The sequence below is a fragment of the Aethalodelphis obliquidens genome, unplaced genomic scaffold, assembly GCF_003676395.1.
Source record: "Aethalodelphis obliquidens isolate GAN/ISIS:26980383/991018 unplaced genomic scaffold, ASM367639v1 scaffold4, whole genome shotgun sequence".
Classification (NCBI taxonomy): domain Eukaryota; kingdom Metazoa; phylum Chordata; class Mammalia; order Artiodactyla; family Delphinidae; genus Aethalodelphis; species Aethalodelphis obliquidens.
In genome coordinates, this window is record NW_020837948.1 from 54,419,188 (window position 1) to 54,444,128 (window position 24,941).

The following is a 24,941-nucleotide window of genomic DNA, read 5'->3' on the forward strand; positions in this document are numbered from 1 at the left end:
TGCAGTGACAGGAAAGATAGCCTAGTCTAGATTAGGCTGGAAATACAGAATACATCTCAACGAAGCAGTTAAAAATCTACATTATGATAATTGTTATTTAACTAAAGCACATGCAATTTCCTTTCAAAAGCTATCATTTAGCTTTCAAAAGCACTGTATCTATAATAAAAGTGCAAATCCAGGAGCTCACTAAATGTATGCATTTTTTAACTGGCAGCTCATTTTCTATAAAGCATCAAAATATTAAAATAAAGCATACAGTCATGCTAGTCTCAGTTGCCACTACATTGTGCCACATTTTCTATACCTTTCATTGATTTCCTCAAACGACTTATGGGGGAATGAGAGAGATTGAGAGAGGAGAAGGGAGGGAAGGAGGGAGGGAAGAAGGGAGGGGGGAGGGGAGAGAGAGAGAGAGAAACTAATTAACAACCAAAAGGAAAACCAACCTCAAGCATTAAGATCACGTATGTTCTAAAAGTCATTACTCCTCAGCCACCTTTGAGGCTGTTTCCTCTGGGGGGCTTCATTCCAGGCAGCAAAGAAATTAGTGCTCAGAAGGGGTGGCGGACAGGGTCTGGGATGGAGGGGGCTTTAGTTTTACTCTCTACCATCAGCAAGGCCAGCAACAGTTGCTTCTGCTCTGCTTCTCTATTCATTAATAAATGGCTTAGCTTCCAGAATAGAATTCTCTGAAGCAAGGAAAGTGACTTAAATTCGTCTGAAATGGATATATATTACTTTTATGAGGAGGAATAACATGCTTCCTTTTCTACAGCTTGTTCTTCTGGAGAGGAGAAAATATTCTTATCAAACCAAGGTAAGGTTCTTAGGAAACACAAAGCACTTTATTAGTGCTAGACTTCCAAGGAGGTGTTTAATTTTAAAATGCTAAAGCTTTGCCTTAATTAAGCATAAAGCAACTGAATGATTTTCATCCTCCTTTGAGGATGCCATGTCCACCTCACCCAAATTTGCACTGGATGGAGGCATCCCCAAAGGCAAATCAAAAGCCTAACATTGCCCCATTTGGCCTTGTTCTATCTCCAGTCTTTAGTAGAAGGCTGGGAGGATTGCGGAGCTTTGAAAGGGAGGTTCCCACTCATCATAAAATGGTGCTTTTCTCGTTTGACAATTAGGTTTAGGATTGCCTTCAGGGAAAACATCTCCATCACTCCTGGTTAATCCTGGCTCCATGGAGAACCAGTATTCTACTGAAGGTTCTAGGGAATTAGGAGAGCAAAGAGCTGTCTCTGTGAGTAGTTTGAGGAGCACCCAAGGGACTCTGTCCACAAGGTACTTGCTTGAATTAAGGAATCTGATCACCAGGAAGACCCTTGTAAAAAGATCAACATGGTACCTGAGAGAGGTATCATGTCATCCTTTTGCATGCTGAAAGTGTACCAAAATGTTACTCTCAACTTGGTAAGGTTCAGAGGCAATGGTCCCTATGAGAAGTCATTTCAGATTAGGGAGTGGGAGTGGAGGGGGGAGAGGCACTAGAAGATGAGGCCAGCACCCAGGGAGCATGGCATGAATAAAGTTTTTAGGCTGCTTTCCCTCCCTCTTAGAAGGTGACCGATCCATTGTGACAGAGCAGAAAGATGATGCTGCGGCCTGGCTTCCATGTGTCCTTCAACTGGATCTGGGTGTTACGGCTTTAAGGATTGGCTGGGCCTTTTCAATAGGCATGAGGCATGCCCTAATAACTTTTAAATGAGAATTATATAAACCCCACATAGAGATATAAATCATCTTAGGGAATAGTAAAAGATGAGTTTTTTTAAAGTAAACTTGGGTCAGAGTGGGTTCAAGGTGTCTGGACCTGTTTGAATTGGTGCTTACAGTCAAGAAAACGGTCTCATCAAGCTCCTCGACTTCTCTCACGATGGTCTCCAGGGTGTCCTTGGCAGTGTCCATGCTCTGCAGAAAGTGGACCATCTGGTCATGTAGGAACTCCATCTTCTTTTTCTTCACTTCCTCAAAGCTCTGGGCTTTCTCATCATACTGCGCTAAAACCTTTTTCATCATTTCCTCATTCTGTTCTTCTAGGCTTTTCTCATTTTTACTACAGTTTTCCTTTAAAAACAAACAAAAAAACCCTTCTGAATGAAACAAGAAGTGCGTGTGTGTGTGTTTGTGTGTGTGTTTTAAGAGAAATACTAGCCTTTAAAATAATTAACCTCTGGCATCCTGGTAAGAGAATCACAGATTACATGCAGAGTCTAAATTTCCAGCCCATCAACCCCCTTTGCCATAGTTAGCTTTGCAACAGAATTCACTGTAAGAGAACTGTCAAGAAGGATTTAGTTAATGAAACACACATAAAAATGTTTGTAGGGAAGTATTGCCTGCCCGCATTCCCACATGATAAAATTTGAAAGTGGCATCACGGTGAATGAAGATCAGGTAGCAGAGAAGGTTTAGTACCATTTTCACCACTCCACTAAAATCACAGTGTGAGGGCGGGCACAGCCAGGGTATTGGACAGGGTGCTACATTCATAAATGCTCTCCAGGGAAGGGGTAGCTTCCGCCAGAGCAGGAGAAACTTTATTGCCCGTCTGGACAAACTCAGATGCTTAGAGGGCTAGTGATAAGGTGATCATATTACTTACTGTCTAAAAGGAACACTTTGATGGCAGTGAGGGGTAGGGGCAATAACACTAAAAATAATCAACAGGTGTTAACTGATCTACAACAGGAATTAAGCAGACCTCTCACAAGCAAACTGGGATGAGGAGTCACCCGAGTGATGGGGAAACTGTGCACCAGCCTTCCACAGGGGCCCTCTACCAGTCCTGACTGACAAGTAAGGATGCCTGGGCTGTGATTGTATATGGATGGAGCACTGCTACCCCCTTCTTTCACTGCAGAGGGAGCAGGGTCAGCATGAACTCATCGAAGACAGTGGTACCATGAGAGGCACTCATCTGTCCTGGGCATGAAATACTGGGCAGTGCTTTAGAGCACCTCTGCAGAGCTAACCCAGTGAAAAGCAGGATGGTAGGGCAAGTCAGAACTCAGACCTGAATTCAAATCTTGGCTCTCAACTTACTATAAACTTACTATGACCTTGGTTAATATATTTCACTCTAAGTCTCAGTTTCTTATCTATAAAATGGGGGCAATAATAATAGCTCCTATTTCATATGGTTACTGTAAGGATGAAATTGGATAAAGCATGTAAAGCAGTTGCCCTATCATAGTAAGTGCCTAATAAATGTGCATGTGTTTTTAAGGGCAAGTCATTTATCCTTAGAAAGTAGTCTCACTGATGAAACAGAGGGAAGACTTAAGGACTTTTACTTTTAATGGAAGAAAACCAACAATGGCAAACCACATATGCACACACAACCCCCAATTCAGGTCCTTTTAGCTTAGAATCATTTATTTGTGATGCCATGAGCAGACCAAGTTAAAGTAAAAAGGATAAGGTAACCTACCTCAATGGTATTAAAAAAGGATTCTATCTCACTAACAAAGGCTTCAATCCTCAAGGATTTTTCTTGTAAATCTTCTAGAAAGTCTGCTAATTGAACCTGAAGAAAAGAATTAAGATATCCTTAGTATATGAGATTTGAGAAAAGAACTTCAAGCAGTGAATTCCAATTTTCTTATAAATTTAGTATGTTTGGTAGAGAGCCACTATATCATGTTCACTAACAAATCAATCTTTAACTTTTCTTTGCTGCTTCATCTAAATTGACTATAGGTAATGTATGATAAACAATTAGGAGGTTTGTGAGTGACAGCAATAGTTTATTTTCTTATGCAAGAGGAAGGACTTCTTGGTAAGCTGGTGAGTTCAAAGCATACTTGTTTTAGTAAACTATGAATTGAATTCTTCCTCCTTAATTAGGCCTTGATTTTTATATATTGTCATTCCTCTAAGATGGCAGACTTTTTTCTGAACTGGTCCAACATATCTGAGTAGATTTCTCACATTCACACCAATGGTTTCAGGTGTCCCTGCCCCACCTGATCCTGAGAAGGTGAACAGAGTGTCACCAGGCCGAATGTCTAGTATACCAAATGATGAAAACTATCTACTACAGAGACCTTAAGGTTCTAATGACCCTCAAAGGGTTAAAATACTCTCAAGGAGTGACAGCCAACTAGAAAATGTATGGGTGATGGGGGAAGATGGTACCTATTAGTTATAAAACTAGCTGCAATCTATCCTGTGAAACTTAACAAGTAACAACGCAATAAAAGAGCTTCCGTCTGCCTGATTCACTATCCACAGAATGATGGAGAAATTACACTGAGAAAAGTCCCTTCAGGATCTGGTCTCTGCTTCCCTCTCTAGCCCCTGCCTCTTCTCCACAAGCCCCCAGGCTCCAATCACACAAGCCCCACCTTTCCTTGGACTCTTTCCCACCTATGTGCCTTTTTATATGGCATTCCCTTTCTCTAGAATGTCCTCCCTGCCCTTGTTTACTAGAAGAACTCTACCTTACTTAAGGCTCACCCAAGCTTCACCCTTTTGTGACACCTTTCCAATCCTTCCCAGTCTCCCTCCACCATTTCATTTACTCCCAGAGGGTTCCTGTCTCAGAACACTGTGCTCCCATAATGCTGTATGATCTGGGGGAGCTACAAGTCTATCTTCCTTTATTTTTGTTTTGTTTTCATTCTCTATGATTAGCACAGTTCTTGACATGGAATGGAAGGTCAATAAATATTGAGAAAGAAGGAAGGGAGAGAGTGAAGGAAGAAAACAAATGACAGATAAAAGATAAGGCACCACAAAGGGGATGGAGTGGTGGGGAGAAGCCAGGACCGGGACAATCTACAAATGCAGCCATCAGTTCCTGAATAATCACAAATGGCCTACTCACAAGATGCTAGAGAATTCTCAAGTGACAATTTTTTAAATTTAATTTTAAAAATGTGCCAACCAACTCAATCTTCACAGTTGATTTAATGAACGAAGCAAGTCTCTGGCTTAGTCAATTTGTTTTCCACTTTCTCTTCATACTATATGGAGAAGGTCCAGAAAAAAAACTTTAAAATGGTTTTAAAGTAGGAGACATCATATCTCCCTGTTTTTGAAGTTTGTTTTAAATTAACAGTACTTAGAATTATTTTTTTAATTTCTAAAACTCATGGAGATAAACAAAACATAATTAAGAAAGCTTAAGAAAATCTACTCTTCTTTCTACTGACACTACCCAGTAGTTGTTAGTTAACAAAACCAAGCGTCATCAAAGAATGGGGCATATTTCACTGGTGTTGACGCATCCCAATGCCTGAGATTCCAAAAAGAAATTGACCCATGCCCTACCCCAAACTTGACCAGGTAAAGTTTCAACAAAATTTCACCCTGCAGATATAAAACCGTATCATATCAGTTGAGAAGGATTACTTTTCCAGGAAAAAAAAAAAAAAGCCAAGATTCTAATATGTTTTCCTACTGAATCAAAATGAGCCTGACAATCATTTATCAGTGACCTAACTGAATAATCATATTGAAAATTGCTACCATTAGGAAGGCACTAAGCAGAGCAACATGAATACACAGTCAAGGGCATGAGCTCTAGCATCAGACAGACCTGGGTACCAGTCCTAGTGCTGTCTTCTATGACCTTGGACTTAAACTATCTGAGCCCATGTCATTATCTGCAAATCGATGACAATGACAGGGTTGTCATATGGATTAAAAGATATCTTGTATATAAAGACCTTAACACATTGCCTGGCCCACAGTAAGTGCTCAATTCTTGCTATTACTTGCAATTTTAGATGATTCTGGCTACTGTATGGAGAATACATTGATGAGATAAGAGTGGAGATTCCAGTTAGAAGGCTACTGAAAGGTAGATGAGAATCTTAAAGACTAAATGTTTGATTTCCAATAGTATCTCTGAGGGAGTAGAATACTTATAATCACATACATAAGGATATATGTTGCGACTAACTTTCTAACATTGGGAGTCTATAGACATAGCCAGAAGGAATGCAAAAGTTTTCCATTTCTAACATCAATTTTATAAATAAAGAAGAAATGTGGAGAAAACCAAAATTTAAAATGTCTTACTGTCTTGAGTATTTTATAAAACTTGCAATAAAATTGCTTAGTATAATGTAAATGTGTATTTTTAAAGGATGATATTGTAGATAACAGAAAATAAATTGTGCTTTATGCTCAAGTGCATATTTTTAAATTTAAAATTATTTGCCTTTTTAAGATAATGTTAAGGGCTACTGTCATAAGATCTCTCAAAGGCAATGCCCCATGTTATTTATCCTGGTATCTCCAGAATCTAGAAAAATACCTGGCACATACTATGTACCCAATAAATGTTTGTCAAAGTGATCTTAACTAAATAACTAGGGAAATATGCTTAGTTTTTTTCAGACTATTATGCCTAAAGATGAGTGTATCAAATATTGGTCATTTTTTAAAATTGAGAAAATGAGAAAGTCAATTAAACATCTATGTTTGATTACACACTTGTATGCTTTAAAATCTATTTACCTTTATAGCACTTATAGCTGTATCAAGCGTTGAAACCTCATGGTCTTTGTGGGTACCAAACAGCTTGTCAACAGCAGAAATTGGGCTTTTACATGTGTGGCAATATGTGTCAATCTGGGACTTTTTCAATTCCTTTTGTTCCTTCTCGGTTACCAACTCTGATGATAACTGGTCTTGTTCTGTCATCTCTCTGTCCAACTCTTCCTGTTCAGCAGACTTACTTTGTTCCACCTCACTCACAAATTCATTTTCACTGACATGTTCAGAGGATTCCTTTCCACGAGATAACACATCTTCAGGGGTGGATTCTGAATACAGTTCTTCTGATAGAGTGTCTTGAGTAACCACTTCGTAATTCAGGGATTCAGCAAATTCATACTCATCCTGAACAGGGCTACTGCAGAGCCGGTCTTCACTCAGCTCAGGCGGAACCATTATTTGAGGTTCTTCTTGCAGTGTTTCTTGAACACAAGTTGCACCAGATGCAAATTCTTCCTCTGGGAAGGACACTTGTACTGGGACATTCAGACTGACCTCTGGATTTGCATTTGCTGCTTCATTAGTCTGGCTGCTCATTTCATCTACTCTCTCCAGGACATGATGAGTGTCTTCAAATGGAACCGCATAGCTTACCCTCTGGGTAACCACTCTGACTTCCTCGGTGATGGAAGCTTTCCTCTGCATAGCTACACTGTCAAGAGCCTCCACGTGGCCTACTGATTCTCCTTCTCTGTAAGCTGCTTTCTGTTTCTCTTCCAGACTCTCCTCCCCGCAAATAGTTTCAAACCTCCCCCAAATTTCCCCTTCTTCAATTATTGATCGGTATGAATCATCCTTACCAACTGGCTTTTCTTCTAGACCTTGGCCTTGGTCCTTTTCAGTTACAGATGTGTCATGGAGAATGTCATCTTTGAGTATGTACTTCTCAAAATATATTCCTGTTCCATCATCAGTGTCAGAATTTCTGCTTGGAAATGATGCTTCAGAATTCACACTGTCACCTTCAGAAGCTGTCTCCCCTTCTTCCTTTTTCTCTCCAACTGCTTCTTCATATAGATCTTTATATAAAAATGCCAGTGCGGGTGGCTCCTCCAGAAGTTCAGGATTAATGGCTTTAGCAGTGGTAGGAAATATCTGGGTTCGTGACAAAACTCCTTCCTCTTCATCAAATAAAGGCATCCCAGGTGACTTTGAGTCCACATCTCTATTTATGCTCTTTGGAGCATCTCTGTCAGCTGATTTTTGGATAACCGAAGACTTTTGGGTCTCTGGGTCAGATAATTTGCTGTAGTCCTTTTCTAGTCCATAAAAACTTTCATCTAATTTCACCAATTCATATTCATATTCTAGGGCACTTTCCTCTGAACGTTCTGGGAGAGAGACAGCTTCTCCTGGAACTTCCTTTGACAGCTCTCCTTCAACATTTAATTTCCATGGAGTTCTCTGTTTTTCTGGGTCTGGGGAGATGTTATAATCAATCAATGTATATTTTTCAAAATAGTCCTCTTCACTGGGAATTTCAGGCTGATTAAAGGCTAAATCACCAGTTTCTGAATCTGTGGATATCTCCTCTTTGGTTGTATGAGTTTCCTTTTTTTGGTCTTCTTTCGATGGTGTAACTTTTTTATCAGAATCTTCTAACTTACTCTGTAATGTTTTATAGCAAGCAACTGCCTCACTCTCATCATGGAAGGGTATAGGCTTAAAGGAGGCCTTCTCTTCCAAATATTCTAACTTATCTTGGATTTGTTCACTTTCTTCCTCATCAACTGAAGAAATAAATGCAGGAGCATGAATGTTCAATATCTCACAACCTTCAGAAATGATACTGAAGGCACTCTTTTGCTCTTCTGAAAGTCCAGCTGGCTTACTAGTCACTGTAAATTCTTCATCTCTTACACATGTGTCTTCAGGCTCCTTGGAAATCATCTCATCAATACTGATTGTTGTTGCATTAGTTATAAATTGAGCATAGTTGCTGCTCACTGAAGAGCGTGGTTCATTTACATGGGCGTCTTCCACAGCTTCCAAGTGGTGCTTTGAAACAAGAACAGATTGTTCAGACATTTCACATGCTTGATCTTGAGATGTTTGAATAGTATGGACCATATGCCTCTCTGGAGTAAATTCTGACCATGGATCTAAAATCCTTTCAGATTCTTTAGATGGAGATCTTTGTTTACTTTCTTTTGTGGTATCTACTGAGCCACCTGTTGGCAGCTCTGACGCTGTGACCTGTCCCTTTTCTTCATTGTGACTTACCACATCCCTGCTTGACTTGTCCAATACCAGATTTCCTTCCTTCGGTAAAGAGTGATCATTTATTTCATCATGATAAGGAAGATCTACTGGAAGGAAAGTCCTGGTTTTCTCCACCAAAACTTTACGTTCTTCTAATGGATGTGGTTGGGTTCCTACTGCCTTTGTTTCCCTGATTTCTGGGTGAGCCTCTGAGATCATGGTTTCTGATTTTTCAGTAATTTCTGTAGTTTTAACTAATGAAAATGGTTGAGTTTCACCCAAAGAATGACTGAAAGAGATATCTGACTCTTCAGGCATATGCCTGGCTATATTCATGGAATAAGGCTGAATTTCCTGCTGCTCTTTTCCTTCTAAAAATGCATGTGATGGCTCTTCTTTTTCTTCTCCTTTACCCTCCTCAATAATTTTGTATCTTTCTTTGTGGTCATCATTTTGATAGACTTGCTGCAGCGCAGCAGCAGCTTTTGGTTCTTCCAATTTAATAGGGCTAGATCCGTGTGTAATTTGTGCCTTCCCTATTTCATTATTACCTCTAAGCTCTAATGGGGCCACCGTTTCTTGTTTTTCTGCCACCACCTTCTTTTCTTCCAAGGAATATGATCTCATTCCCAAGTTACCTTTCTCCTCAGTTGGGCTAACAGATCTGAGTTTTATTTCCTCTTCAGAAATTTTCAAGGAAGTAGGTTTTGGCATCTCTTTCTCTAGTCTGTCTTCACCAAGATCAATTAAACTGTCTTTAGATTCTTCTACTGGCAAAATTATTGACTGCAGCTCCTCTGATTCCTCTGTGATATTTTTACTTGCAAAGCTAGATGAAGCTGATTTGGGCTGTTGTGGCACCTTATCTATTGCATCAAATAAAAAGAGTGATTTTTCTTTTTGATCACTTCCTGGCTCTTCTTTAAGGATAGAAATATTCCATTTAGATGGAGGGGAGATTTCTGGCATCTGGGGTCTTTTACCATCAGTGATATGAAGACAAGCAGCATTTTTGGCTTCTTCCATAATGGATTTCTCACCCATGGGAGAATAAGATTGAATTCTAAGATGTCCCTCACCATCAGCAGAAGTAACTACTGAGTTTAGGTCCATTTCCTCTGAATAGTCTAGGACTTCTTTCTTCCCATAATCTTCACTAGATGCCTCAAAGTTGGATTTTGGCTGTGGCAAAACTTCTACATTTGATAACAATGTGGGTTTTTCTTTAAAGTCTTGACCTTCACCAGATTTAACTAAAGAACCTGTGGATTCTGCAGCAGTTTCAGGTTTGGCCTCTAGCAACAGATGATCCGCTGGCTTCTCATTTGCATGAACGTCAGCTGGAGCAGGACCTCTAGGCTCTATCACAGTCACTGCTTTTTCTACAGATGGGCTTGGCTGAGCTTCTAAATCTTCTTTTTCAGCAACTGTGTTATCTGGAGTGCTTGACTGTAAAAATAAACTGGACAACCACGATGTGAAAGATGAAATTCCTTTCTTTCCCTTTTCCTCAGAGAGGCCTGGCTCCACTGCCTTCTGCTGCTTGGGCGGCTTTTGTATGACCTCAGGTGACTCTGGGGGTTGAGGTTCTTCATTTTCTTGGGTTGAGGAGAGGGGTTTTATTTGTGTGGGTGTTTTCACTTCAGATGCTGGTTTCCCTCTCTCAGCATCATCTACAACCTCTGACTGAACCACTTTTGATTCTTCTCCAGGTAAGGGAGATATACGCCTGTGTGCTTCTTTTTCATTGCCCAGTGCAAGTTCTGCCTCTTCTGCCAGGAAATGGGCTGCTTTGGCAAGAGAGGGAAGAGTTTCTGATTTGACCTCTTCTGTTGATGGGCCAGACACTGGTTTCTGGAAGATTCTTTCAGATGGTGTTTTGATTTCTTCCCAGCTGTCTTCTTTGCAAGGCCTGGAAAATTCTGTGTTTGCTTTCTCCGATACCAAACTTTCACTTCCCACTAAAGAAAGGGTCTGCTTCCCTTCTGCTTCATTTCTCTCCACATTTCCAGCTGGAACTAAAGATTTTGGTTTGGGGGCCAGCTTTATTTCTTCAGAAGAATAAGTTTTAGTTGCTAAGGTCTCTATGTTACCACTAGAGGTATCGAGAGTAGACACTGGTTCTTGTAATGATAAGTGAGATTCTTCTGCAGAATGTGGCAGAATTTGCCTTCTGATTTCAGTTGCGTGGTCTTTCTCTGACAGAGCAGGCTTGAGCTGCCCTGTCATCAGATCACTGGTACCAGAGGAACCCAACGGCACAGATCCAGGGACTCTTTCTTCATGGTGACTTGCCAAGTCTCTCTCTGGCTTTTTCAGCATCCAATTTTCATCCTTTGGAGAAATAAGGGCCTCTTTCATGTGTGTTTCTTTGACATCTGTAGGCTCAGTTGTCATAAATGATTTTGATTCTTCCAAAGACAAATTTTCTTTCATAGACAAAAATTGTTTAATACCCATATCTTGTTTATCTGCAAAAGATCTGTTTACTTCAGGTAATTTAACAGCTTGGTCTGAATGAAGTTCTTTTTCAGGCTTCTCTTCTTCCACAGGGAGGTCTGAAGAAGCAATCTTTGATGGCTCTGTTATACTCTGGGGTACATGAAATGAATTTGGTTGGTCAGTTTCTTCATTTAATTTAGTTACAGTATTATCTGTCACTTGTGCCTTCAAATTTTCTGTTGGCAGTAACAGGCTTATTTCTTGTTTTCCTTCTTTTTTAAAGTCAACTGAATGGTTCAACTCTCCTGATAATCCTTTTAAAGAAAAAGTGTGTGGCTGAAGTTCTTCTGGGTTGTCTCCTTCAACTAGAGAGGTAAATGCTTCCCTTGATCCTAAGCTAACTACCTTAGGAGAGAAAGCTTTAATTTCTTGAATCTGAGGTTCCTCCCTAAGGCATGATGAAACCTCTGAAATTTCAGGCACTGTAGTTGACACATGAAGTCCCCTGTTTTCTTCTTTTCCTTCTCCTCTGCTTCTAAGTTCAGCTAGGCCCTTTTCTAAGGCAGAATCCCCTGTTTCAGTTATGGGAGATTTTATTTGTTTTGTATCTATGGATTCACTTTGCCTACCTAAACCACCAGTGAATTCAGAGCCAGAATTTGGTAATTCTGATACTTGATGTGGCTTGTCTTCCTTCTCAGGTTCCAAAGACAGCTGTGCCAGAGCAAGATCTTGATTTTCTGACAGGAAATCTCCCTGAACTACAGAAGGTGTCTCCATTGCCTGTTTGCTCTTATCACCACAGAGGGTTGGTAATGTTGAAGCTAAATCTTCTGATGCTAAATATTCTAACTCAGGAAAAGAACTTGCTGTTTGCTCATTTTTGCCTTTTGTAACTATATATTTGAGTGCAGGTGACACGTTCTGTGAGGAAGGAAGTTCAGTTTCTGTTTTCTTTATCTCACCACCTAGGTTGAGCGAAAGCACATGGTCAGGTCCTGACATCTCTGAGGCAGAAATAGAATTTTTTTTCTGTGACACATCCAAATATTCAGAGTCGAAGACTGTAGAAAATGGAAGATCTTGTTTGTTTTCCACCCTTGCTTCCTTTGATATATCTGAATGCTGAGAAGACAATGTTTTGGTTACTGCCAACCCAGGTTTAATGTCTTCAGTTTCTACCTTTGACAAAACAGAATGCTCTGGTATAGAGGATATGCTTGCAGGTAAATCAAATTTAATTTCTTTCCCTATTTCTGACCAAGCCGGATGTTGGGATGCAGCAGTTTCAGCGGGAGAAGAACTAGCTTTAATTGCTACATTGTCTTCTTCTTTAAGAAGTGAATGCTTATCTACAGATGTTACCATCTGAAGCGGCAAACCAATTCCTAATTCACTCTTTCCTACTTTTGTTAAGACTGGATATTCTGTAGGGGTGGGAAGAGATAAATCTGTTGGGATTTCTTCTTTTGCTAATTTGGTTAAGCTTGAATCATGCTTTGTTACAGATGTCGTGGTTATTGAAGAACTGGGTTCAATTTCTTTCTTTATGTCTTCTGACAAAGCTGAAAATTCTGATATGGGTGGTGCATGCTCAACTTCCTTTTCCACTCCTGGTGATGCTGAATGCAGCACTCTAGGTGTACCAGTTATTTTAGAATCATGTTGCACTTCTGCAACACAAATCTCAGGTCCAGATAAAGATGTTTCCTTTAGAGGTGAATATGGCTTTATTACTTCAGGCTCATTCTCTGACAACCTTCTCTGTTCTAGTTCAGATGTCACAGTTAAATTGGGTTTGACATCCTTCTTTGGCTCATCTACCAAGTCAGGCAGAACTGAATCTTTCATCCCAGACTCTGGAACATTTGGAGGCTGAGGCTCCATTTCTTGATCCCGTAATACATGTGCTATAGCTTCTTGAGAATCAGGCACAATTTCTTCCTTACTTTTAACTTTTAACAAAGCCATCTGTTCATCTGCAGATTTTGGAGTGAGTGATGTTTTGGGTTCTTGTTCTTTCTTAATTGCATGGACTGAATCAGGTGAAACTGAACACTGAGATACAGGCAAAACAGGTTTGGTTTCTTCCTTTACCATGGACAATTGTGCAGGTGTTGCAGCTAGTGATGAACTAGTCTTAATTTCTCCCTTCTCTGAATCACTGGTTAAACATGGCAGAATCAAGTCTTCAGACTCAGGTTCTAAATATGCTCCAGTTCTCTGCTTCTGTGCCATAATGAGATATTCAGATACAGTTGTTGATGTTGTCTGAGCATCTGGTTTAATCTCTCCCTCATTTGTTGAAGGGAGCCAACTCAAGTCTTCAGGTGCAGACACCAAAGGAGAAGTTTCAGTTCTTTGCTTCTGTGATGAACTTAGATGCTCAGGTACAGGTGTAGCAGTTGGTGCAATTTCTTCCTCATCTGCTTCTGAGAAGCAGGAATATCCTGACACAGCCATTGCAGTTAACAGTGAATCAGGCTCAGTTTCCTCCTTATTTGTTTCTGGGATCCTATATGGTGGGATGGAAGCTTGTGATGCTGAATCTGGAGAAAAAAGTTCAGCTTCTTCGGTGTCTTCATCTGACAAAATCGTGTGTTCAGATGGTGATGTTAAACATATTGGAGAATCACACTCAAATTCTCTTTTCTCTGTCTCCTGAGTTCCATAGGATGGAAATGAGAATTCTGACACAAATGCAGAGTCTGGAGAAAAAGGTCCAATGTCTTCTTGCTCTTCTTCTGAGAAATTCATGGGTGAGGAGGCATCTTTTAGATTTAAAGGGGATCTGTGGACAATTGCTTCCTCCTGTGACTCCAGTGTTGCATATGGCGGTACTGAAAATTCAGACACAGAGGTGGAAGAGGGTGTGTACCACTCCATCTCTACTGTCTCTTCTTCTGAGAGGACCACATGTTCAGATGGGGTGGCTGAAAGTGGTGGGGCCTGGCATTCAGGAGTCCCCTCAGTTGTGTATGGTGGCAGAGAGCATTCAGATACAGAGGCCACCTCTGGGGGATAGAATCTGGTGTCCTCCTTCTCTTCTTCTAACAGCGTCTTGTGCTCAGAAATACCTTTTGATTTCAACAGGGAGACATCACCAATTATTTTCTTTGGGGATTCCTGTGTTACATTTGGCGGGACTGCATATTGGGAGGTCAGTGTTAAATCTGGTGTGAAATGCTCATTTCCTAGGTTCTCCTCTTCTGATAGGACCATGTGTTCAGATGTAGCAGTTGAAAGCAGTGGTGACTGGCATTCAGAAGTCCCTTCAGTTGTGTATGGCGAGAGAGAATGTTCAGATACAGAGGCCACCTCTGGGGAATACAGCCTAGTGTCTTCCTTCTCTTCTTCTGACGGAATCAGGGGCTCAGACACACCTTTTGATGTTAATGGGAACTTACGGTCAGTTGTTTTCTTTGGTGACTCTTTTGTTGCCTGTGAGGGAATTGAATATTCAGAAGCAGATGTGGAATGTGGTGTGTAATGCCCATTTTCTGAAGCCTCTTCTCTGGACAGGACCACGTGCTCTGCTGTAGCTGTTGAAAACAGTGGGGACTGGCATTCAGGAGTCTTCTCAGTTGTGGATGGTGAGACAGATGTAGAGGTTGAAGCTGGGGAATAAGGCTCAAATTCATCATTCTCCTCTTCTGACAAAACTGCATGTTCAGATACAGGTTTTACATTAGGTGAAGAAACTGGCTCAACTTCTTGCTTCTCTCGTTCATAGTTCAAATCCTGTGTGACTGAATACTCCGATATGAAAGCAGAATCAGTAGAAACAGACTCATTTTCCTCTCTTTCTTCCTCAGATAAGGTGACATGTTCAGGTGTTGATGTCGTCAGTAATGGCAGAATGGTCTCGTCTTCTTTCTGCTCCACTTCAGGGGCCAAGCGTGGTGGGAAGGGCTCCTCAGAAACTGATGGACTTTCTGGGTAATCAAGTTCTATGATCTCTTCTTCCACTAAATTAGAATCTTCAGGTTCAGGGGTAGCAGATATTGGTAGAGGCGTTTCTATTTCTTCTTTCTCTGGTTCCTCTAACACTAGAGGTTCAGAAAGAGAAATGGATGTCTCGGGCATGTTTTCATCCTTCTCTCCTTTGACAGCGAGATGAGGAGGGTTCAGTCGTTCAGAGACTGGTTTTGCCCTTTCTGGTGAAGTCAGATCCAGTTCTTCTCTCTCTGGGCCAAAATCTTCCTGGATAGAGGCTGTCAGACCTGGTGAAAGTGTTTCCAGAGAACCCTTCTCTGACTCCAGTGAAATGGAATGGTCAGCAGAAGATACGTCTTCCCTCTTTACCTCGTCCACTAACGGCAGTGAGACTGAAGAGTCATGCTCTGCAGTTACCATTTCTTGTGAATCAGCCTCATATTCTTCCTTTGCTGTTTCCAGGAACGCAGGTGCAGATGTATTGGGTGTAAGAGAGGAAGGCTCTATCTCACGGGGTTTTGCTTCATCAGCTGGCAGCTGTGGCACTGACTGTGGAGTGCTGAGCTGTGTTTCTTGTTCTGCTGTGTCATTACTTGTATAAGAGGAAGGTGTGTGCTTGGTAGTAGATGCAGCCCTTAAGGGAGAATCAGCGTAAATTTTCTTTAGATCTTCATGACTGAATGAGGTCAGGGACTTTGATCCTTTGGAAACTGCACCTCTCCAGGGTGCAGCAAGCTCTTTTACTTCATCATCGTCTATGCTTTGGGCTACTGATTTGCCTGTTTTGGAAACTACATTAGAATCATGATTGCCCAAATCTGGCTCTAGACTAATGGACGCATCTTTCCCCTTCCTATAATGTATTTCTTTAATTACATAACCCTTTGGCAATGTTCCATAAAATTGTAAAGGAATTAATTCTTCTTTAACAGAATTAAACATCTTAATTTTATATTGTACTGTTCCTATGTAAACTGGCCTTAACACTAACGGTTTGTGTTCTTTGTATATCGCTCCAGTGATAGGAGGTGTATTTGAGGTGGTCTTCTTGTTTCTCATCTTATCGTAAATGCCAGTAGATGAATTCTTTTTCTGGGTCTTTAGTTCCTGGCTTTCTGAAATTAAAGGATTACTTGTTTTGTTTGCTGGAACATCTTGGGATTCAAAAGAATTTCTTTTTTTGTTGCCTTTCCGACGCAATGATGGTGAGCCATACTTTGACTTAGGCTTTCTTTTCCGAACTTTTTTAACTTCATCCACAATAAAGGAAACATTCCCTGGAGGAGACTTCAGAGTCGACCCTTCCAGACTACACACACCAGAGGTCTGACTTTCTTCCAAGGCCCAAGGAGTGGAAGACCTACTTGAATTGGTCTCCCAGGTTATTCCACTATCTTCCCGTTGAACTGTTACCATGGAAAAGGAGGGGTCAGATATGATACACTTCTGCTTGGTCTTGCCCTCTTCATTCTGGTCTGATAACCTAGAGTAAATAATGATATTATTAATAATTCTACATATATTAATAATAAAAATAACAGTAATTACATATTCTAATAATAAGGTCAATGTCCTACTCTTACTAGGTAAAGGATTAATGTAAAATTAAAACATACAGATGAATAGTGCCATCCATATCAAAAATAAGGATGTATACAAAATAAAGTTTAAAAATTGAAGTCAGGATACCAAATACAATAACACATCCCAGGGTGGAATAAATCAATATCCTGCAAAGTCAAAAAAAAGCTAAAGTGAAATTCCCTACCTTCCCCTATCAGGATTGCCCCCAGACCTCCTGTGGCTCACCCAGTCCCTCAGGCTCACTATCTACTCACCAGGACCTTCATAATGGCCCTTGCACCTGTGCCTTCCCTGTTACTGCTATCACTACCTTGACCTAGCTTTTTATCACATCACCCCTTGATTATTTCATTAGCTTCCTAACTGGTCAGCTAGTATCACGTTTACCTCCTGCCCTCCCCCCACCCTCAATCCATCCTGCCTATCTTTCCAGACCAAGTTTACTAAAAATTTTCATCATGCCACTTCCTGCTCAAAAACGTCAGTAAATTCCTTATATCTATAGAAAAATAAATTCAAAATACTTAACTCTCTGATCCCTACCTGACCTTCTTTCCAAGTACCCACTTCCACCCTATCCCTACATGGTACATTTCTGTTTTAACTAGATAATTCTGTGTTCAGTAAATATATCACGGAAACTCTGAGTCAGGGCCATGAAGGGAAAGTAGTGAATATAGAGAGATCACAAAAAAACCCAGCAGCCTACTGTGCTGTATTTAACTCATCTGTAAACCAGGAATCATAATAGAACCTACTTCACGGGATTGCTGTGAGGTTTAAATTAGCTAATACACATGAAATGCTTAGAAAATGTGCCTGGCATGTAATTAACACTCAAAAAACATGATCTGTAATCAGGTCCTCCATATAATCCTTGAACTAGAGATCAAAGGAGCCTGGGCATGTTCATTTTCAATGGCTAAAGAGGTTTGGAAAGATGGTCACCTTGGACTGCTCTCATATGCTGGCTTTGGCTGTCCCTTTCAATTGCCATTGGGCCTTTGTCTCAGACTCTGCAGCACTCTTCCCTGGAATTTTCCTACACTTTCTCCTCCCCTGTGCTCATGCCATTCTTCCACTTACAATTCTTATCCCCCACCTTCATCTACCTTTCCTGCATATTTAAATTCTATCTACTCTTCAAGGCTTAGTTTTAAAACCTCCAGTGTTACCATCCCTGACCAATTCAGCAGGCATATTTGCCTTTAAGTTCAAGACTGAGATAAATACAGAACTATTGACTGACTGATACACTTTTCTACAACAATAAAAACACAAACAAAAATCTATGCTAAAAAACCACTAAGCATAAGTATTCAATTAAGGCACTTTTAAAAAACATACAGAGATAAAATTTAGGTCCCTAACCAATCATTTTTTTTATCATCAGTCACTGCTTATATTAGCGGTCCTTAATTCTGGATACATTTTAGAGTCATCTGTAGAGAGATTTTAAAAAATACTGATGCCACACTATACCCCTTCCCACAGAGACGCTAGTTTAATCGTACTAGGGTAGGAAGTTTTAAGAGCTTCCAGGTGACTCCATTATGCATCCAGAGTTGCAAATCACTGGGCTAAACAATCCTAGCTATGAAACTTAACTAGTACCTGCCTTTCTAGCTTACCCTGAATGCTTTTTAGTTTGTTAGGTTAGGCTGAAAGCCAAGACCATAAATCTTTGCAGGTACATTCAACTCCCCTTTCTGAAACTTCAGAGTTTCCCCAGTAGTCATCCGCAAAGGGCTTATGGACTGCTGAGATCCTGATCTCCTTAGATCTCACCCATGACCAAGTCGAGCCTGGGGCAGCCAGAACCCCTGGACCACTGGTCTTCAGTAGCAAGCATCCTCATCCGTTTACCCCAGGATGCTGAAAACAATTTCATTTTCTACACATGCAGTGAGTGAAAATGGCTGGAAAGTGGTGAGAACAACTGGTTTCTCCATTTCCCTGGTAACTCTGCTCTCACTTATTTGCTTTGGTATTGAACTTAATTAGTAATTGATACCTTATCTTGGTTCTGAACTGAATCTTATTTTTAATGTTTTTCAGGCTCCTTTACATATCTAATTAAACTTATTCCTTGAAATTTTCAATTCCTTCTACCCCTTCTCCCTTCTGTTTAACTTAACAAAGGCAGAACGAAATTAAAAATTAAGGTTATAGCATGCAACTGAAAAGTCAGCATTTCGAATGCCCATCATTGTAGTAGTATTACAAAAGCAATTATAATTCAAAGTTAATTACTGATTGTAAATTCAATGTACTCAACCAGAGAAGTTTTCATTACTCATTAGAATGAGTTCATGAGTGCTTAGCAGAATATCCAAATGTTGATCATAAAAAGATAGAGGCCTACTGAGGTGGGTTCACTCAATCATTTACTTATTCATTCACTCATTTATTTCTTCATTTAATAAAATTTTATTGAGTTTAAATACTAGGAATACAAATATAAAGACACAGAATCTTCTCTCAAGAAATTCAAAATCTAACAGGGAGACAGAACTAAACATTTTAATACAGTGTGGTAAGTTCATTTACAGAAGATAGGCAAGATACAGTGAGAACATAAAGAAGGGAAGACCTCAAGAGGAAAGATACTTGCACTGGATTCTGAAGAGGAAATAGGAGTTTGCCAAATGGATGAAGAGTGGTGGTGGTGTAAGGATGGGAAGCTCATTCCAGGAAAATGTCACAGGATATGAAAAAAACGTACACATGAATAAATCAGTCTGGCTCACTGAGAAACCCAAAGTATTTGGGGATATCTTGATTATTGGATGGGAGCAAAGGAATAGAAGAAAAACACAGCCAACAGGAATCAGAGAATAACTATATTAGCATGTGTAAAGTCATAGCCCAAGTATTCAAATTACACTCAGTGTAAAGAAACCATTTTCCTTAATAGAAGACCAATGATCTCCCTAGAATTCAGAAGTGTTTCTTACTCAGGAACACAAATGTTCTCATCTATGCAAAGATGTATACATCAATTTTCCATAATTAATGGATATTGGCTATGAACATGATCTTATTCATTCTCCTCTGATTCTCACGAAGCAACCTTCTGATTATTACTTGGCTTCCCAAGCAGATTTATCTGAGAGTGAGAAGAAACACTTCTTGATGACCTGGGGAGCTCACTTCCTCCTTTCAGAATTGGTCAAGGAGAAGGTTCAGTAGATTTGAGTTAGATCCAGGAAAGAACAGACTGATACCGAGTTGAGTGCCAAAGACTTCTTCCTTTTCAGGATAAACTTTATCTGATTTCCTTCTATTCCTATTTATTAAGAGACATTTTTAATAATGAATGAATGCTAAATTTTATTATACAATTTTTATGCAAAATTGACCATATTCTTTATTCTGTTAATGTGGTGAATTACGATTGATTTCCAGATGTCAAACCAACCCTGAACTCCTGAAATGACTTCAACATGGTTGTGATGTATTATATTTTTTATATTAAAAAGCTGGATTTTGTTTAGGAATTTTGCTCCTGTGTTCCTGAATAATTGGCCTATAATATCCTTTCTTACAACGTGCTTGTCAGGTTTTTGTATCAAGATTGTGCTGCCTCTTGTAATAATCAGGGCAGGGTAAACATTTGCTATATTAAGACCATGCATGTGTCCCCAGACCTAGTTCTTTCCCAAGGTCTGGTTTTGTAAATGCTGAGGATAAACCAAAAAAGAAAAACAAAACATTGTGCTGCCTCAAAGAACAAATTGGGAAGTGTTCTCTCCTTCACTATTCTCTGGAAGAGTTTGTAGAAGATTGTATTATTTCTCTCTTGAGTGCTTGGTAGACTTTACTGGTGAAGTCATCTGCACCTGTAGTCTTCTCTATGGTAAGGTTTTAATTAGCAGTTTAATTTATTTAATAGTTATGTGACTACCTGAAATTTCTTTTTGTGTCACTTTGGATATGTTGTATTTTTCTAAGAATTGACATATTTAACCTAAATTTTAAAAAATCATTGGATTAAATTTGTTCATAGTATTCTTTCAGGATCTTTTAAGTTTCTGTAAGATCTAAAATTGTATCCATTTTTTCAATTCTGATATTGGTCATTTGTGTCTCCTTTTTATGTTCTTCATCTTTATAAAAATTGACAGACATTATAATTTGGTAATCTTTTCAATAAAGTTTGGCTTTATTGATGTTTCCTTTTTCATAAATGTCTGCTTTCTATTATTTGCTTTTTCAACTTTGAGTTTAGTTAGCAAGTATTTTTCTACCTTCTTGAGATAGATTCTTATATCATTAATTTCTATCTTTCTCCCTTTCTAATGTTTCTAATATTTCTCCTTTACTATAACTTAAGACTAGGCATTTCTCTTTAACCAAAGATTTTGATGCATCACATAAAAGTTGGTATATAGTATTTTCATCATTATTATTATTAATCTCAAAATATTTTTGAATTTCCATTGTGATATCTTATCTGACCCAGAAATTATTTACTTCTTTTTATTCCAAGTTTACTCAGATATAATTGACATAGAACACTGTATAAGTTTAAGGTGTACAGCTTAACAATTTGGCTTATATACATCATGAAATGATTACAATAAATTTAATTAACATCCATCATTTCATATAGATATGAAATAAAAGGAAAAGAAAACATTTTTCCTTGTGATGAGAATGCTTAGGATTTACTCACCTAAGAACTTTCATAAAGCTAATTATATTTATCATGTTGTACATTACATCCCTAGTACTTGTTTATTTTATAACTGGGAGTTTGTACCTTTTGACCACCTCCATCCAATTCCCTCGCTCCTTGCCTCTGGTAACAACAAAGCTGATCTCTTTCTCTAAAAGTCTGTTTGTTTGTTTGTTTTTTAAGTATAACTGACCTATAACACTATGTTAGTTCCTGGTACATAACGTGGTGATTCAATATTTCTATACATTTCAAAATGATCACTATAGTAACTCTGGTTACCATCTGTCTCCATACAAAGATATTATATCATCACTGACTATATTCTCCACACTGAACATTTCATACCTCTGACTCATTTATTATGCAACTAGAAGCTTGTGCCTCTTAATCTCCCTCACTTATTTCTCTCCTCTCTCCATTCCCCTCTCTTCTGGCAATGACCTCTTTGTTCTCTGTGTCTATAACTCTGTTTTTATCTTGTTTGTTCATGTGTTTTGTTTTTTAGATTCCACATATAAGTGAAATTATACAGTAGTTTTCTTTCTCTGACTTATTTCACTTTAGCATAATAACCTCTAGGTCTACGCATGTTGTCACAAATGGCAAGATTTCATTCTTTTTTATGGCTGAGTAAAATTCCATTGTGCATATGTGTGTGTGTGTAGGTTGATTCCATATCTTGGCTATTGTAAATAATGCTGTAATGAACATAGGGGTGCAGATATCTTTTTGTATTCGTGTTTCATTTTCTTCAGATAAATATTGCTGGATTTATGGAGTGGAATTGCTGGATCATATGATAATTCTATTTTTAATTTTTTGAGGAACCTCCATAATGTTTTCCATAGTGGTGGCACCAATTTACATTCCCACCAACAGTACATAAGGGTTCCCTTTCCTCCACATCCTCATCAACACTTATTATTGTTGTCTTTTTGATACTAGCCATTCTGACAGGTGTGAGGTGATACCTCATTGTGGTTTTGATTTGCATTTTCCTGATGATGAGTGATGTTGAGCATTTTTCATGAGCCCGTTGGCTACTTGAATGTCTTCTTTGGAAAAAGTGCCTATTCAGATCCTCTGCCCATTTTTTAAGTAAGTTGTATGGTTTTTTGTTGTTGTTTTTGATGTTCAGTTGTGTGATTTCTTTATATATTTTGGATATTAACCTCTTATCAGGTATTTCATTAGCAAATATCTTGTCCCATTCAGTAGGCAGTCTTTACATTTTGTTGATAGTTCTCTTGCTGTGCTTTTTAGTTTGATGTAGTCCCATTTGTTTATTTTTGCTTTTGCTTCCTCTGCCTGAGGAAACATATCAAAAAATATTGCTAAGATCAATGTCAAAGAGCATACTGCCTATGTTTTCTTTTAGAAGATTTATGGTTTCAGGTCTTATATCTAATCCTTTAATCCATTTTGAGTTTATTTTTGTATATGGTGTAAGAAAGTAGTCCAATAAGATTTTTTTCCATGTAGCTGTCATTTTCCCAACACCATTTATTGAAGAGGCTGTCTTTTCCTCACTGTATATTCTTGTCTCCTGCATCATAGATTAATTGACCATATAAGTGTGGGTTTATTTCTGGGCTCTCTGTTTTGTTTCATTGATCTGTGTGTCTGTTTTTGTGCCAGTACCATGCTGTTTTGATTACTGTAGCTTTGTCATATAGTTTGAAATCAGGGCACGTGATACCTCCAGGTTTGTTCTTCTTTCTCAAGATTGCTTTGGCTATTCAGGGTCTTTCATGGTTCCCACAAATTTTAGAAATATTTTTTCTAGTTCTGTGAAATATGCCATTGGTATTTTGATAGGGATTACATTGAATCTGTAGGTTGCCTTGAGTAGTATGGTCATTTTAACAACATTAATTCTTCCAATTCATAGGCACGGTGTGTCTTTCCATCTGTTTATGTTGTCCTCAATTTCTTTCATCAGCATATTATAGGTTTCTGAGTACAGGTCTTTCATTTCCTTAGTTAGATTTATTCCTGGGTATTTTATTCTTTTTGATGCAATTGTAAATGGGATTGTTTTCTCAATTTCTCTTTCTGATAGTTCATTGTTCATGTATAGAAAAGCAATAGATTTCTGTATATTAATTTTGTGTCCTGCACTTTTACTGTATTCACTGATGAGTTCTACTAGTTTTTGGTGGCATCTTGAGGATATTCTGTGTATAATATCACACCATCTGCAAACAGTGACAGTTTTACTTCTTTCTTTCCAGTTAGAATTCCTTTTATTTCTTTTTCTAATCTGATTGCTGTGGTTAGGGCTTCCAATACTATGATGAATAAAAGTGGTGAGAGCGGGCATCCTTGTCTTCTTCCTGACCTTAGAGGAAATGCTTTCAGCTTTTCACTATTGAGTATGATGTTAGCTGAGGGCTTGTCATATGTAGCCTTTATTATGTTGAGATATGTTCTTTCTATACCCACTTTACTGGGAGTTTTTTTTTTAATCATAAATATATGCTGAATTTTGTAAAAAGCTTTTTTTGCATCTATTGATATGATCATGTGATTTTTATTCTTCAGTTTGTTAATGTGGTGTATCATACTGATTGATTTGTGAATATTGAACCATCCTTGCACCCCTGGGATAAATCCCACTTGATCATGGTGTATGATCCTTTTAAAGTATGGTTGAATTTGTTTGCTAGTATTTTGTTGAGGATATATGATTATTTTAAGATGCTGATCTCTTAAGGTCAATCACATTTTAACAATCTTGCATTTTTACTCCCCTCCCCCATACACACATTTAATGCTTTTTACATCATATTTTATATCTTTTTTTGCATCTTTTGTATCCCTTAACTACATATTGTGAATATTGATGATTTTACTACTTTTGTCTTATAACCTTCCTACTAGGTTTATAAGTGGTTGATCTACTACCTTTCCTGTATATATGCCTTTACCAATGAAATTTTTCCTTTTGTAATTTTCACATTTCTACTTATAGCCTGTTTTGTACACTCAGAAAATTCACTTTAATGTTTCTTGCAAAGCTGGGTTTTTTGTTGCTAAACTCTTTTAGCTTTTGCTAGACTGTAAATCTCTTGATCTCTCCTTAAAATCTGAATGATAGTTTGCCAGGTGGAGTATTCTTAGTTGTACATCTTTTCGTTTTATCACTTTAAACATATCACGCTACTCCTTCTGGCCTGAAGAGTTTCTGCTGAAAAGTCATCTGATAGCTTTATGAAAGTTCTCTTGTACATAACATGTTCATTTTCCCTTGCTGCTTTTAGTATTCTCTCTTTTTCTTTAATTTTTGCCATTTTAATTGTAACATGTCTTGGTGTGGTCCTCTTTAGGTTGATTTTGTTTGGCACTCCCTGCTTCTTGGACCTTTTTGCTTCTGTTTCCCTTCCTTGGTTAGGGAAGCTTTCAGCTATTATGTTTTCTGCTCCTTTCTCTCTCTCTCTCCTCTCCTTCTGGGGCCCCTAAAATATGAATGTTAGTATGTTTGATATTGCTCTAGAAGTCTCTTAAACTGTCCGCATTTTTAAAAATTCTTTTCTCCTGTTTAGCTTGACTGATTTCCACTACTCTGTCT

The 24,941-nt window shown here is 38.7% G+C and overlaps 1 protein-coding gene and 1 non-coding gene across 3 annotated transcripts in view; one reads left to right on the forward strand and one right to left on the reverse strand.

Annotated features, from left to right (window-relative positions):
- CMYA5 (cardiomyopathy associated 5) overlaps nt 1-24,941 on the reverse strand; it is a 107,563-nt gene that overhangs the window by 45,821 nt on the left and 36,801 nt on the right. Inside the window, exons 2-5 of one of the 2 annotated variants that reach the window (XM_027100741.1) lie at nt 6,484-16,585; nt 3,446-3,541; nt 1,846-2,079; nt 308-330 (exon numbers count right to left, since the gene is read on the reverse strand). In XM_027100741.1, the coding sequence (XP_026956542.1) occupies nt 308-330; nt 1,846-2,079; nt 3,446-3,541; nt 6,484-16,585 (10,455 nt within the window). The remainder of the gene's footprint in view (nt 1-307; nt 331-1,845; nt 2,080-3,445; nt 3,542-6,483; nt 16,586-24,941) is intronic. The other variant, XR_003431631.1, reaches the window with a different exon arrangement.
- Nucleotides 20,253-20,381, forward strand: LOC113617764 (small nucleolar RNA SNORA72). The gene has a single exon (XR_003431770.1). It is a non-coding gene; the product is annotated as a small nucleolar RNA SNORA72 (small nucleolar RNA).